The sequence below is a fragment of the Falco punctatus genome (assembly GCF_963210335.1).
Source record: "Falco punctatus genome assembly, chromosome: 2".
In the NCBI taxonomy this organism is placed as follows: Eukaryota; Metazoa; Chordata; class Aves; order Falconiformes; family Falconidae; genus Falco; species Falco punctatus.
Window position 1 is genome coordinate 90,960,361 of NC_137581.1, and position 15,986 is coordinate 90,976,346.

General features: G+C 41.4%; 2 protein-coding genes and 1 long non-coding RNA gene across 5 annotated transcripts in view; 2 read left to right on the top strand and 1 right to left on the bottom strand.

Annotated features, from left to right (window-relative positions):
• RPS6KA3 (ribosomal protein S6 kinase A3) overlaps positions 1–4,580 on the top strand; it is an 80,435-nt gene extending 75,855 nt beyond the window's left edge. For all 3 annotated transcript variants that reach the window (XM_080377577.1, XM_080377576.1, XM_080377578.1), the window contains one exon: positions 485–4,580. In XM_080377577.1, the coding sequence (XP_080233703.1) occupies positions 485–607 (123 nt within the window). In that variant the 3' untranslated portion in view covers positions 608–4,580. The remainder of the gene's footprint in view (positions 1–484) is intronic.
• LOC308059758 lies at positions 3,651–6,253 on the bottom strand. The gene is made up of 2 exons (XR_013926391.1): positions 5,412–6,253; positions 3,651–5,048 (listed from the first exon to the last, which is right to left on the bottom strand). It is a non-coding gene; the product is annotated as an uncharacterized lncRNA (long non-coding RNA).
• A 157-nt stretch (positions 6,254–6,410) lies between these two features.
• EIF1AX (eukaryotic translation initiation factor 1A X-linked) lies at positions 6,411–15,964 on the top strand. Its single transcript, XM_080377592.1, has 7 exons — positions 6,411–6,570; positions 7,566–7,649; positions 9,417–9,520; positions 11,163–11,213; positions 12,182–12,263; positions 12,372–12,463; positions 14,591–15,964. Exons 1-7 carry the CDS (start codon positions 6,555–6,557, stop codon positions 14,594–14,596), a joined length of 435 nt encoding a protein of 144 aa, XP_080233718.1. The 5' UTR covers positions 6,411–6,554; the 3' UTR covers positions 14,597–15,964.
• The last annotated feature ends 22 nt before the right edge of the window (positions 15,965–15,986 follow it).

The following is a 15,986-nucleotide window of genomic DNA, read 5'->3' on the forward strand; positions in this document are numbered from 1 at the left end:
ACAAGTAGAAAGAGGGGGAAGTTCTAATCCCACAGCTCACAACTTCCTAACTTTTTTTTTTTTTTAATCTCCATGTGCTGAATAATGTGGGCAATTTTAAAATGTTTTGTTGAAAACAGAAATGGTTATATAAGTGATAAACAGAGACAGCCTACTGATGGGATTTCATTCCCCAACTAACTCACAACATATGGAGAGAGAACTTAATTTAGCAATCTATCTTACACCTTCTGGGTTTGGCTTTTTAAGCAAGGTAAAATTGCTTTAGATTCATCTGAAAACTATTTGTTACTCTAAAAATCGCTCACTCCTGACACTGCTGGTGTTTGAGTAATGCAGTGTTATGTTTCTGTTTTGTAGATGAAAGTAGACTGGAAGCTAAAAGTCGTTCACAATCTCTGGCGCTTAGCGCTGTGTGATCTCTAGCGTGTGCATCAGTCACAACATGCTCTTCTTGGGTTTTTTTTTCCCCTCTGCCCCACAGGGTGCAATGGCAGCTACTTACTCTGCTTTGAATCGTAATCAGTCACCAGTTTTGGAGCCAGTCGGCCGTTCTACTCTTGCTCAGAGGAGAGGTATAAAAAAAATTACCTCAACAGCCCTGTGAAGTGACCTCAACCAGGTATTTGGTACCATGGCATAAGATGATAGCACAAATCATGGCGACAGGTAGCACATATCTGACAGATACCTGCAAGCACACTCTGTCCCAGCTGGTACCTATAATGCTGCTGCTCCTGCTGCTGCTACTGCTTTCATCTATTCTCGCTTTAAACTGTTGACGGCAAGTTACTGATCTTACTGGAGCTTCAAATGGAGTGACAAGTGGAAACACAATGAAAATGATCATGTTCGCGATTGAATAAACCAGAAGAGTTACGAATGCCACCTCTGTCAAAAATACACTGAATAAAGCACTCTGCACCACATAGCATTATTTTTATAAGGAATATTTTTTGTCCCCCTAAAATATTCTTTGTTACAGGTAGAGATGGACAGTTTACGTTAAGCACTTAGCTTAAACAATCTGTTTATATTAGCACTATATACTTTGTGCCATCCAACATTTTGTACGTTTTTGTAAACAGTTCACAAGCAGTACATTTCTGTGCTGTTTTCTTTAATGTATACACGCCTTGTTTTACTTAGATATTATTAATCATTCTGACAATTAAGTCTGATTAAACAGTTCACCTGGATTAATTGATATTGTTGGACAGCTCTAAAAGAAGCCTGACTGTTAAACAGCTATTGAATGTAATACTATGACTATGTATTTCTCCTTGCCTATGTCTTTTCTACATTTCCATGTTTTTGACGCTGCATGTCATGTTATGAAAATCAGGATACTGTTTATAGTATTCAAAATTTAAACAGTGGATCTCTCACCATACTGGGTAATATAACCCAGAGAAAAGATAACTTGCCCCGTATCTCACTCTTGTTCCCCTGCCACGCCCTTTTTTTTCTCTCCCATTTAATCTCTGGACTCAGGAATCATTGCTAAATACTTTCTAATAGAGGACATTGCTATATTGTTTATTCTTATAATCCATTGTTAATATTTTATCTCTATTCTGTGACTTTTGTTTAAGCTGTAAAGGATTTGTTCAGTGAATTGTTGGCATTATAGAAGAAAGGCAACATTGAAGATAAAGCAAAACATATTGGCCACTAATAAGCAGCAGCCTGCAAAAAGTAGGTTTAAACTGCTTTCATTGTGGTTACAAAACTGATGGATCTAATGTTCTGTCAGTTACTTTCTGATAACTTTAACTGACGTCCAAAGCAAAATGAGATAAGAGTCATCCAGACCTGTCAGGGGTTAGAACAGGGTCATAATTTACCATGAAAATAATACTTTCTCAGTCAGGTAAGATGAAGCTGTTCAGAGTGAGTTTTCTCACATTTCTCCAGATGGAAACAAGTCTGGTGAAAGACTCATTTTAAATACCAATATAAACTTTTAATACTCTTGGCCTCTTGGTGTCTTAAGTAATTACAGGCACATCTTGATGGCTAATCTTGAAACATCAAATTGTCCACATGAGGAAGTGGACTGGAATGTGTTTGGATTCAGTGAGTGTCCCACTCCACCGAAATTATATGCTACATCAGCTCATTCCAGATATGAAAATGGCTATTGGCTGGGTGAACAGCTCTATGTGAACAATACAATTTAAAAACTAAAAGGTGCAATTTTATGTTTTGCATAAGAAGATATTTTCTTGATCTAATGGTATTAAATTTCTTTTGCGGTGATTAATTTGCTAGTTTCCCTAAAATCATCAGTGGTTTGTGAAAGGGAGAATCATCTTTATGACACTGCAAATTTGCTGTAAGTGCATGTGAGAGCGTTCCTTCTGCCCCAAATTTTTCAGAGTTCCTTGGGTGGCTTCCTTTGTTAAACTTGCAAAGGATCACGCTTCTGTTGCCCTTAAAAATCAGTTAAATATTTAATCCATCATATAATTGTTACAGAATTGGTTTAATGAACAGGGATTTTTAAACTGCCATACATCTTAGAAATTTGAATGCACAGCTCTTTCAAGCAGTTAGCATTTTTCCCTTACTTGGTGCTCTAGCATTGATGTTCCCTTTAGCTGTACAGATGCATCTACCCTTCCTTCAGCAAACATCTTTAAGTAGAGGCACAAAAAGGCTATTTTAATTTTTCTTTGACAGTGTCTGCAGTTCCAGAGGAATTGAGTAAAACCTTACCTTTCAGAAAATGTATTTTCAGCCCTGTGAGTCAGTGTAAGTCAGGCTTACCAAAATCTACCTGCTGGAGTGGCTTTTAAGTGTGTTAATCAGAAGATTGTCATATCTAATCAACAAACAAGATTTAAAACTGATAGTGTTGAAATAATGGGATAGCAGTACTTGCTAGTGTGTCAGTAATAGCATTTCATTTCAGGAAGGAATTTCTCCTGTGTTCTCAAGCGTGTAGACACAGGTACCTGGCGAGGAGACCAAAAGGAGGAAGTGTTAAGCTGCCTCGCTGTTGGCGATATCCCTGTTAAAATAATAAAAAGTACTTTTCAGTAGTCTTAGCTTAGCCATGTTTTGTGGCCCTCAAGCTCACTGGTCATTAGCCAAATAGTAAAGCAAAGTTCACTCCTACATTTTATGTATCTGCACTCTCAAGTAAGCTGTTAATTTAGTCTAGACTTTACAGATGTTGCTACTACGTCACATGTACAGCAGCGTAGGATGAACATTTTAAATGCTATTAAAACAGGGCCATTTAGCACATGCAGACTCAAATGTGTTGAAGTCTAGATCCACTGTATTTTTAAGTTCCTTTCTAAACCAAGGTGTAAAGGCCCCCCCTGTTCAGGAGGTGTATGTTACAGGCTAAACTTACATGGGTTTACATACCTTACCTCCTGTTTTGGATCCATGTTCACAACTTTCACATTTATGTTTTTGTAGCTGTGGTTTTTAGAAGCTATAAAGAAATCCACATAATGCTTCTTTGAATCTCAGCATCTTTCTGTTAGAATGTGAGTATGCATGACACATCATGTAATTTCATTGCTGGACTGCTTCTCGTTCTGCAAAGCACAGCAAGCAACTCTAGCATACAGAGTCATAGAGGATGAAAAAGGAGAACTGCAGATACAGGTGAATTTTCTATATGGAGGTCATGGTTTATTTTTTTCAGTGTGAAATTACCACTTACTGTGTGTGAGAGCATGAGAGAACAAAGGGAAGAGTGTAGTTGCGATACTCGTTAAATGCCATCTATATCCAGTAAGGGCAAAGTTCCTTATTCATAATCACTATAACATTGTATTGAAACTTAGAAGGAGTTTTTCAAGAGAATATTTAAAACTTTTTTCTAAAGAGTCAAGGGCCTAAGAAAATAGATTTACGTGTCTGGGATTTTTTTGTGTGTGTTTTGCTTTTGTAAATGTTGTGTACCAACTAAAGCTGTGCTTTTCTATTATTGGAAGGAAAGGATTCAAAGTATGCTGGTCCTTAGTAAGCAGCAATGGTTAATAGATGAATTTTCACTTATGAAAATGATGTAAATGATTAGCTTTATCTTGATACTCTTGACCTAATCAAAGGGAAGGTGTACTTATGAGGGATGTAATTATTTTGCAACCTAGTTGGGGCAGGGGGGGAAATCTACTTAAAACGTTTTTAAAAAATGACAAAATCACAGATAAAATATTTTTCTACAATTCTATACAATCATACTTTATACTAGTTTTCTCAGCATGGCATGTAAGTGAGTCTAAGGTACTGTTCCAGGAAATCGGTGGTATCGTACCTGGTTCTAGACCATTACAACGGCATCTGTTAGATGCTTGGCACTGCTGTCATAGAACTGAAATGCTAGTTTAGAAAAAGAAAAATTGTACTGAATACTTTAAATGATCGTTTTATTCAAAGTCTGATCTAGGAAATGTTCCAATCATGCTATTAATGTGTAATTAGAACTGTTCCAGATGTAACGATGAACAGTTCTGGAAAGATATCATTGCTTGTACTCCTGTCTAATGGCAGGTTTTGTAGTCTTCAAAAGAAATTGAAATTTCTACTATGAATAAACTTTCAAACATCTTAAAGTGCTTTTTTGATTAGTCATTTGTTCTGCCCAGTTATAGAAGTTGTATGTTCATCACTAACACTGAACTACATTTGCAGCGTACCGTGCGCGTTTCCAAGCAGAAAAGTTTTTAAAAAGTGTTTGTCAGTTAAAATGCCATTATATTACAGCATATTTAGTCAGATCACAATCAGTAAGGTAAAGAGGGAGCCAAAGGAAAAAGCTGGTATTCAGTGGATGGTACAGACCCCATGCATGACACAGCATGACCAAAGTGCAACCTGGTATTTCAATACCCTGCAAAAACTCCAGCTGACCCAAGTACAACTTAAAAAGGCGGGGGGGGGGGGGGGGGGGGGGGCTGCTCAGTGAGACTCGCAATGCCTGTATGGCTCAGGACATTGAAAATAACGGTTCCTTAATTATCAAATATGCCTCTAAACATCTGAAACATTAGGATATATGCATAAGTACTGTGGATAACTGGCTAGCTGAAAAAGGTCTCATAGACGTAGTCCAGCTGGCTGGACAAAAATGCACATCGCTCTCAGCTTATCTGAAGTAAAGCAAAAATACACTGTCTTTGGCTGTTCTTGTTACACAATAACAGGAAGATTTCGGTGGGAAAAGAATGTTGCAGGTGGGAACAGATAACTACAGAAGAGAAACGGGTGGACTTGGTATTTAGGCAACTAACCAATAATGAGCTTAACCTTTGTAATATGTATGAGCTAATTATAACAAGGCATAAAAGGTGACTGTAAGAGACAATAAATGAAGTCTGCTGATCACTCATATTGAGTGACTGTGTCTTCCCTCCGTCGCGACAAAGTACTCCATTAAAAAAAACGTCCGTGTGTTTCAGCAGCTCACACGACTTGGAAGTTTGCAACGTAATTCTTTTTAGCTTTGCAGCCGGGAAAAAGTGGAAGATTTTGCGAAGTGTGCGCAGCCTACATCAAATTGCAATAGGTGCGACAGGGAGCATATGAGGAATGTAACCGGAGTCTTGCAGCGAACCAGAAGAAACCTGTCAGGGGACACGAGAGGTTTGGTACGAGGCCGGACCCAGCACAGCAGCGCGGGGGGTGGGGGCGGCGCGGGGACATTCACACCTTGTGTCGCTGCCGCCCCGTGCCCGCCCCAGCCTCCATCCTGCCCGCCTAACAACATCGTAACGTGGATTTCCGAGTAAAGCGGCTCTGTGTAAGCCTGGAGCAGCTCTGGGAAGGAGGAACAGGGGGGATGGGGGGGGCGGCGGTGCCCTCCCGCCGTACTTCGCTTTCCCAGCGCGTACCCTCCCGTTCGTGACTGCGCCTGCTCTCCCCGGAGCGGCGAGGCTCCCCCGGCGGGTGGGCGCGCTGGGGCCAGGCCCCCTCCGTCCCCTTAACGTCCGACGCACGGGCCGCCCGCGGGAGCGAGCGGCGGGGGTGGTCACCGTTCGTCGGGGTCGGTGCCGTGAACACAAAACACCAAACCAAACCACAGCCGAGCGCCGCGGCGGCGGCTCGGTGCGCCCTGTCAGGCCGCTGCGTGTCCCCGCTGCGCCCCGCGGAGCCGCCACCCGGCCCCGCTGAGCCCGCCCGGCGCCGCCGCTGGAGCCGCCCACCGCCTCCTGGAGCCCCTGATTGGTCCCGCTCCCCGCCCGGCTCCGAGTCCCGGCCAATCGCGCGGCGCCCGCTCACCGCGGCGCCCATTGAGGCGTGTCCCGGCTGCGCCGCCGGGAGCGGCCGAGCTGGCGGCGGGGCGCGGGGCGCACGCGCGGAGGCGGCGCGATCGAGAGGCGGCGAGCCCGCCCGCGCGCCAGGGGGCGCTGTGGGTCGGTCGGCGCCAGCGGCCGGAACGCACGAGCAGGAGCAGCCGCAGCCCCAGCCCCGGCCCCGCCGCCCATCCCGCCGCCGCCGCCCGCCCTCGCCTCACGGGAGCCGCGTGAAGCCTCAGCCCCCGCCGCCGCCCCTGCCCGCAGCCGCCCCGCGGCGGAGCGCCCGGCGCCATGCCCAAGAATAAAGGTGAGGCGCCCTCCCCGCCGCCGGGCCTTCCGCGGCGGCCCGTCCCTCCACTGAGCGACGAGGCCGGGCCCGGCGGGGCCCTGCCCGCCGCCGCCGCCTCTCACGTGGGAGCTGCCGCGGCCCGGTGCCCGCGAGCGGGGCGCGGAGGGGGCGGGGGAGCCCCAGCCCACCCCGCCGTGCGGGGGCTCCCCTGGGCCGGTTCCCTCTTCTCGCTCCGGGCCCTTCTGGGCCGCGGGTGCCGGCCCTGCTCCCGGTCGTTCGCGGCCCGGCGGCGTGCCGGAGGCCTCTGGGCCCGGGCTGCCGGCGGGGGCAGGCCCTGGCGGGGCCCGGCTGTCAGCGGCGGCCGCCGGGGGAGCGGCCGGGTGCGCGGGCCCCGCCGAGCGCTCCCGGGGGGGCTGCGGCTTCTCCCCCCTCTCCCCCCGCCCGCTGCTTAACGGGCAGGGAGGCGTGAGGGGAAGGGAACGGCGGCTCGTTGGCGCGGGCGGGGCGGGGGTTCTTCATAGGAGCCACTCTTCTGCTTCACGCTGCTTCTTCGTGAGGAGCATCTAGTCCTGTTGCCACGTGTGTGCCCTTTTAAAAGGGAATCTTTGCTTGGAGCGTGGCCTTTCTCCTGAGTATTTCAGGAATTTCAGCACTACGGTAAACCCCTCAAGCCGTTCTTCTGCTCTTTGGTGGTTCCATCCACCAGGTTATCCCATCGTTACTTGTGAGGTGTTTGGAAGCAGCAGTCAAGGAAACTGAAAATGGTGATCTTGCGCAAGTTCTTCTTGAAGGCATCTGTCACTCCAGAGCAACCAGAACATCTTAAGTAACGGAGGGTCTGCTCTTTTAATTGTTACTACTTAGTTGAAAAATTTTAGAGGTAAAAACGTTACGAGCAAGCAGAACATCTAGGATGGAATATTCAAAAAACAGCCATATACAAAACAAGCACAGAAATGCCCACATAGCTGATTGTTTTGTTCACTGTATCTTTTCTCCCCCTTTTAATTTAGGCAAAGGAGGTAAAAACAGGCGACGAGGTAAGAATGAGAATGAGTCAGAAAAAAGGGAACTGGTGTTCAAGGAAGATGGGCAAGGTGAGTTTTTAACTATAGCACAGCGATGCTGTTGTTTTCTGTAGATCTTGTAAGTGACATATGTTCAAAGTTGATAAACAAAATACCTGGATGGCTGAGAAATACAAAGTTATTGGGGAATAGAGAGATGTATTCTTACTGGGGTTGTATTTGAATTCTAAATGACATACTGAGTGTAGGAAGAAGACATTAGGAAAGGGACATTTTAAATAGCTTCATCATTTAAGAATGAAGCTTACCTCTCCTTGACTTTATTGTGATGCCTGTGTAACACAGCATATATGTAAGCATTCACTAGAAATCCCTTGAGTAGTTCTGTGTGAAGGTCTGTAAGCAGCTAGCTTAGCTGATGTCGTTCAGTGTTGCCAGTAGTTGTCTCTTGGATGCACAGTCCTGCTTTCTGTTTTATACCAACTGTAACATTTCTTGGATCCTTCAGTGAGCTCTCCAAAGCCACTGACCTGGCAGAACAGTGCATCTCACTGTTTTTGCACTGTCCCCTGATGGTTTAGTTGAATTGGCTCCTGGGCTGGGACCTCTAACAATTACTAAAACAGGAGCAATAGGTGAGGTCCATAGATGTTGTCGGGTAAAATAAGCCACAAGAGTGTTCAGCCAGAGGGTGATGACTGGGATTCCTCTCTCCCCTGCCTTTTGGTGCCAGTGAGCTCACTTCCCTTTTCGCTTACCCTGTCTTGTGTGTCATGCTCTTGTGGTTGCTAACATATATGCAGGTACTTGTCTAGTGACCAAGTAGTCAGTTGGCTTGTTAGAAATGCAGGAAAAGTACTGACTTGAATCACTTTAAAAAAAGAACTGACTGCTGAACTCATTCTTTAAGCTTTGTGATGTTCTGTGACAGTTGTAAGCAAAAAAAAAAAGAGTTGATTTTGATGCACCTATAAAACTTAAAATCCTTTTCAACTTCCCGCCAAAATCTGCTTAATCAAACGTTATTCTCAGTTATTAATAGTCTAGTGGTTTGTTGGACTGTCTAACTTGTGCTAAGGAAAGGTTTTAGAATATTGAAATACTGCTCCAGCTAATTGAATATTACTTCCCCCCTCCCCGGCGAGTATGGGTGGTCAGATAATGTTGTTGTAAATCTTACAAGCTTTATTTTTTCTAGTTAAATTGTAATACATTATGCTGCAAACTTTAATAGTGTATGAAGTACTCTAGTAGTGATTTCTGCAACTCGGTGAAGAAGGAGATTAAATACAAGGTGAGAGATTGAGGGTGGGTGTTGGAGAGAAGCTTCATAGTTTTCAGCTGAAGCCTGGTATCTTCCTTTCAGTCAGTTTCTGAGGACGCCAGAATGTGTCCTTTAAACAACAGTATTCTTTTTTCCACAGAGCCTCTGCAGAAGGGATTCCAAATATCAGTGGGGTATACAGGATGTGCCACTTTCTCCTCTTCCCTCAATGATAGCATGAGATTTTATCACTTAAGACAGACACTGTGATGCTGCCATAAACTTTCGAACTCTGAGTGTGACCTGATAGCTCTAAAAATTATCTCTAGTAAGCATTTCAGAGGGAACCAAAGTATGGGCACAACCAAGAATAAGCAGTGTTTGAATGTTAGCATGAACAATGATACAGAAACTGTGATAACATTCAGCATGTGTGGCTGATCAAAGCTCCTCACAGCTGTTCATGTTTGATAAAATGTTACAGCAAATTTTGATTACAGTGGCAGAAGTTACTGGTTGTTTCATGAAACTATTTGTTTAGAAGCTTTGCTATATGTTGCCCTCTCTTTTAGAATATGCCCAGGTGATCAAGATGTTAGGCAATGGAAGACTGGAAGCATTATGTTTTGATGGTGTGAAGAGATTATGTCATATTAGAGGGAAACTAAGAAAAAAGGTAATTCTGAAGCATTGCAATAGAGAACGGTGGAATTATGCGTGATATGTAATTGTTAAAATTTATGTATGTAGCTCGTTACAGAAGTTACCATTTCTACTGCACTTAATATCTTAAACTTATTTTTGTTAGTAAACTAGTTTGTTCTTCTGTTTGTATTATTGCTGGCACAAAAACAGGCAGTCTGGCTTTTGAGTGAAGCTTGTAGTTGAAGGGCTACCTTTGGATGTGTGTATTTCAGGGGAGATTTTTTTGGCTGTTGATGAAATACTAATTCTTCATATACTAGAAACTTGTATGTATATGAAACGCTAAAAAGCACCCTAATTGTAAATGGGGAATGATGACTATTTGGAAAATCAATGTGTTATATCTGAGATTAGATCAGTACTTAGTTTAGCAGAACATCTATTAACATGAAGATTGACACACAGCATAGGAAGAAAAAGGTGTAAGAGGGTTGTCCAGAGCTACCTGGTTTTGTATGCTATTTCCCAAAACCAGTAAGAATCAGGGTTTGATACTCTGCTTTGGTTGATATGGGGAAGAGCTGAATAATTATCATCTTCTCACTAGGTAACTTATCAGAGATTAGTTTGGTAAGGGCAGTTTGGGAAGGTTTCTTTACAGCTTCCCTCAGACACCTCAGATGCCATCTTTTCATTGTCCACTTCATCAGTTCCCAAAATACTTCTGTACGAAGCTGATCTCCAAAAGTGTATGCCTTCAGGGAAGTCAGGTGTACATATTTACATTCTTAACTTTGCCATTTTTGGATGGTGTCACCTCCTGGCCTCGTCAGCTCTCTATCCTCTGCTGGTGTATGGTACAGAGGAGGTCCTCTCAGGTAGTCTGTTCTCAGTAAAAACAGATGTTTGCTTTGTTCATTCTGGAATGTTCCACCTGCCTGGTTTTGGAGACCAATGAATGCATGTATCTTGGTATCAACATGAGCCCTGCTAGCTGCCTGCAACACACTGCAATAAACTGTTGAAGGTAGTGGAGCATGTGTGTAGATAAATGCTAGGTGCTGCAGAATTAATGTCCTGCTACAGATAGCATCACTTACCTATTCCTCGTGCTAAAAGAAAGGAAATTCCAACTGAAATGTATTTAATCTCAAAAAAAAATTAAGCTGATGGTGGGATAGTTCTGTCTTGTGCATTTAAATTAACGTGCTGTTTCGCAGGCTTCTGGCTTTGGTTTGGCTGATTAGCCTAGTCAATTGCTAGAATCGACTCCCTTCATTTTCTCAATACTCTTCACTGTGCTTGTCCATCACCCCCTTCATTGGGCTCTTTCTTGTTTGCCTTTATGGAGCTCAGTTCAGATGGTGGCTTGATGCATTACATCTGTTTTCTCAGAGGTTATGGCTTAGTAACCACTTTGTTGACTAGAAACTCTTCAAAGAAGTTTGATTTATCTTGGTAATAGGTCTGTAATGTGAAATAATATAACCTTGGGTTTGCTGTTAAAATATGAAATTGGCTATTTCCAATTATTATTTCTAACCTAGAAGGTGAAAATGGTGGCTGTAGTGAAGTGTTCCATTTCTCTCAGTAAACTTAAATGTGCTGCTTGACCTCCGTGTTAGATGACATAACTTGAATTCCTTCAATATAACATATGTTTTCTCTTTCAGGTTTGGATAAATACATCTGATATTATATTGGTTGGCTTAAGGGATTACCAGGTAAAAATTCAATGTAATTTGCCAATGCAAAATACCTTACAAACAGCTTTATTTAATGTTAAATTACAGCGGGTATCATGAGGAAATTCCCATCTAACTTTCTTTGAATTTGTATTTAGTTATGCTAAATCATGAGTTTTAGTTTCTTTGTATTACAGAAAGGTTGTCTTGAGCAGATGACAAATGCTGGTTCAACTTGTTCTTCTAAATTGCACCCTGTGACTTTGTGAGTGAAGGTGCTTGTTGGCATCACACCTGACTCTCTTTTTTCAAGGTGTAGCTGTTTGATGCTTGGATCCTGTGATATAAGGGAGACTGAGTCAAGTACCAAACATTTTATTGTGATGATGGGAGTTGTTGAGCCTTAATGTTTAGGCTTTTTGCCTTAAGAGGCCAATTGATCAGTGGTTAGTTTCTAGTTAGATTTCCAAAAATGTGCTAGTGTAATTTTATGTAATATTGTAAAGGTTAATGGAAAACAGTTGTATTTTTCATTAAGTAAATGCTTTTTATGAATGTTAGTGTTGTGTCATCAGTTATTTGAAGGCAGATTCTGCTTCTGAAATGTACGTTAGAGTTGTAAAACATTTAAGATACTGTTGTTTACTGTATATATTAAACTACTTAAAACTAGGAAGTTTTGACACTTTCTGACTGACCACCAAACACCTCACTATGTGTGTTCTCTGAAGAAAGATTAGTTTCAAAGGCATGAAACTGAACTTCTCAAATTACTTACAATAGGAGAAAATTAAGTTGTCAGACAGAAAAAATTAAGATATTCTACAAATGAGCCCTTTTTACTTTACTTTTAAAAGAACTAGAGGAGAAGGTGGGACAAGACATTCTTCCGTAAACAATATAGGTGTTATTTTTCTGTAAATAATATTGGTACTGGTCTGCTGAGGTTAATAGTGAGTTTTTTGCCTTCACAGATGACTAATAAATTCTAATAAATTTTTATTTAGGATAACAAGGCTGATGTTATTCTAAAGTACAATGCAGATGAAGCCAGAAGTCTGAAAGCATATGGGGAGCTTCCAGAACATGGTAAGAATCTTCTCACTTCAAATTGGAACTTCATAATGGACAATAACGTTCAATCTGTCTTGACTTGATGTGAGTGCGCTGCTTAAATTCTCTTAATTTCCTTTTTAGCTAAAATCAATGAAACAGACACATTTGGTCCTGGGGATGATGATGAAATCCAGTTTGATGATATTGGAGATGATGATGAAGATATTGATGATGTAAGTAGTAAACATATTTTGTGTCATATGCTTGAAATCATTGGCAGTAAGCTGGTTTTACTTCTTTTAGAGCAAATAATACACCGATGTTTGAAATAGCTCACCTCAGGCACTGCCTCAGAAAGTGGTGTGGACGTGTGCATGCCAGCTTTCTGTTCTCTCTTCTGTCCTACAGTTGTCCTCCAGTTGACCTCTGAGTAGATAATATGCTTAGTGTCATACTATTAAAACACACATGGAGCACAGTCTTCTCATTACCCTTAAGATGTCTAAAAGAAAAATAATGTAATTTGACCCCAAAGACCTAGTGTTATGTAGCAGTGTCCGTTCAAGTGAGTGTGTGCGTGTGCACGCAAGGAGTTGCGTTTAGGTGAGTCGACGACTACACGCATGGCTGTAGCTGGGTGTGTTTGTACTGAAGGAACTGATTGTAGCCCTCGGTACCGCTCTGAAGCGTAAGCTCCTTACAACAAGCTCCTGGTGGAAAGCAAAATAGACAGTATAGGAAGGTTTAGCAGACTAGTAGGATTTCCTTATCCCCTGCACAGCAGGCCAGAAAGACCTCTCGGGGAGCTGGCACAAAGATTGGTGGGTCAGCTCTGGTGCCATGTAGGGCAGCTGTGACCAGCTCGGTCAGGGCAGGGAGAGCCATAAACTGCTGATGCAACTGCGTTGGACACCAAATGCTGGAATAGGCCACAGGTTATGCAGATGTTTTGGTGAATTCCATGAATTCTGATTCCTCTGTAGATTTAACAAACTCACTATCTAATACTAACTACAGAAATAATTGAGAGATTTGTGTTGTTAGGAAAAGCAAAGACTTAACTGTCCATTTTTGTTTACATAAAAAGCTGCATCTTGGTTGTTGCTAAAGTTAACCGTAGGCCTGAATTTACAGGTTGTCACAATCAGTTGTGTTACTGCTTACCGCTAAGCTGTAGTAACTGACCATGCACGCTCTTAAATTGTAGTAGTAAAATGGTTATACTTCAGATTATATAGCAAATTGTAGAAGCAGAATCTGCTGTGAAATGTTTTCCAAGATGATGCACTTTTTTTTGCAGTTGAGAGATAAATGTGTGCAGGGTCAACTGGCTGAGAGGATAAGTAGTAACTTACTGAGCGAGTGAGTTAACTTAATTGGATAGACTGTTCTAAGTATATTATTATGTCTTAATTCTTCATCTTTTTAGTCCTCTCCCTCCGAGTTGGTAATATGACTAATTCTCTTTAAATGCTTACATTAACTTGACTTTTTTGAGGTTCTCATTATATGATGCATCAGATCAAATATTTTAAAAATATCAAAATCTTGATGAATTTTTCTCCAGACTTGAAAGCTGCACTTTGGATCTGTCAGTGGTTGAGCTTACTGAAGGTTTAGCTTACTGAAGCTACAGACACTTTCTAGTACTGCATGCTTTTAATAATGAAGCTATTGCAAGATGTCAAAGTGATTAGAAGCTGTAGGAACATTGAAATAATAAAATTTGCAAACTAATGGATCTTTGTGTGGGATAATGTTTTTCAGTGAGCAGCTATGATTGTTTTTGAGGTTCTGTCAGCTATGCAATATAATATCGTGCTTTAAGAAGGGAAAAGACATAAGGAGAGAAAATTTGAACTCCTCTGAGGATCATTCTAGTCTAGCTAGGATGAAGTGCGGCTTCCAAGGTCATAGTTAAAATGAAAGGCTTGGTGGAACCTTTCCTTTGTTGTTTATGTCAGAAGAATGCCTAGAAAATCATTTATTTTGCCAATAAATTAATTTGAATAGTCACTGCTTAGGGAAGTTACCCTTAAACTCTGTTTTGTTTTAGTTTTTGAGAATCATGGGCTAATTTATGTTTGTACTGTTGATGCATAATTATATTGTCAGAATTGCTTACCTGCATAACAATGGTAACGGGGGGGGGGGGGGGGGGACACCAGACACGACAACGCACACGACATAAAAGGAGAGTAATTGTGTATTAAGAAAACAGGATGTGAGCCAAGGCAAAAACAGGACTGAACTGAGTTCGGAAAGTCTCCTGTTGAACCATAAAAAGAGCTTAAAGAAATTGCTACTTGATGAAAAATGCATGCAAATTAAATACATGCTGTGGTGTTTTTGCTTTTCAGATCTAATTTGGAACAGAGGTTTACATTCCGACTTTTTTCCTCCGAGGATTGTTCTACATTGATATTTTGATTATTTTTTGGGTGAAGTCCCTTTCTTTTAAGAAGACTGAAAATTCTCAGTAAGGAGTGTAGTTTGTTACGTCAAAAGGATTTATTTTCATTGTTGTTTTAAAGTATTTATATTTCTTTAGAAATGGATAATGCTGGATTATCACGAAGGTTCAGTGAAACACCACAAATATTTTGTCTCTTCACCAATTAAAGCTTTTACTTCTGGATGTAAGTGAGATACAGTGACGTGGGCTGTAAAAGACGACATTTTTCCCTCTTCTGCTTTCATCACTACAATTCCAGTTAAAACTTGTATTTTGAAATAAAAATTGTTTACCCTGTAATTATCATGGATTTTAATTGAATACAAATACCCAGTTCAGATTAGTATCAAATCATACTATGCAGTGTCTGTCCTTATACCCCTTGCCTTGATGTTAACTTTGAAAAGATTTTGATAATATAAAAGGAAGGCAGAGATCTGCATTTAAATTCATGATGCATGATGAATCTGCTTTTCATGTCTAGTAGCATGCTGCTATTTTTATACTGATTTTGATAATTAAAAACTCTCATTATTTCAAAGATGTAAATTTGCCGCAGTGGAGGGGTAGGGGAGGAGTGAAGATAAAAAGTAAGCAGCATCTCAAATTTGCAGTTGTTGAAAACTGTCTTGTATGCATAGTTCTTCTGTGTTCTGAGTGCAGTAGTCAAGCTGTAGTTGCAGAAGACGAGAACTGGGTGGCACCCAACTTAATAGGGATACAAAAATACAAAACCGTAACAGCTGGGTTTGGACTAAAAACCATGTTAAATAGTTTTTCCCCAAAGTGAATGCTTAATATTCTTGATACGTTAAACATGTAGAATATTTTTACATTATAGAAAAGGTTATGTTAAGAGTAGAGTTTTATTTTAATCTAAATTCCATACATTGTAAGGTACAACATTAAAGCTTATGTGAACTTTGAATAACAATATAAATGAGAAAATAAACTTGTGTCAAACATAGAAAAAGAATCTTTTCATCCAGAATAAATCACTGAAGCAAACTAATGGAAAGATTCTTCTCCGCCTTCAGACTGGAGGAGTCAGTTAAGAAGCTGAATAAAGACTAACATCATCATGCAAATATTATTTTGTGGTAGCCTTAGTTTCTTTGTCTTCAATTATGTATTCAGCAACTCTGAAAGCAGGTTAATGGAAAACTTCCTTTTGTGCCATAAAAATCTGATTCTTGACACTTGTATTCGTTATACAGTCTTTTTGGTATGATGTAAAGTGACTACCCCAATAGATAAAAACAAAATGGCTTTAAATGTGGAGTGGCCTCATTGCTTTACAT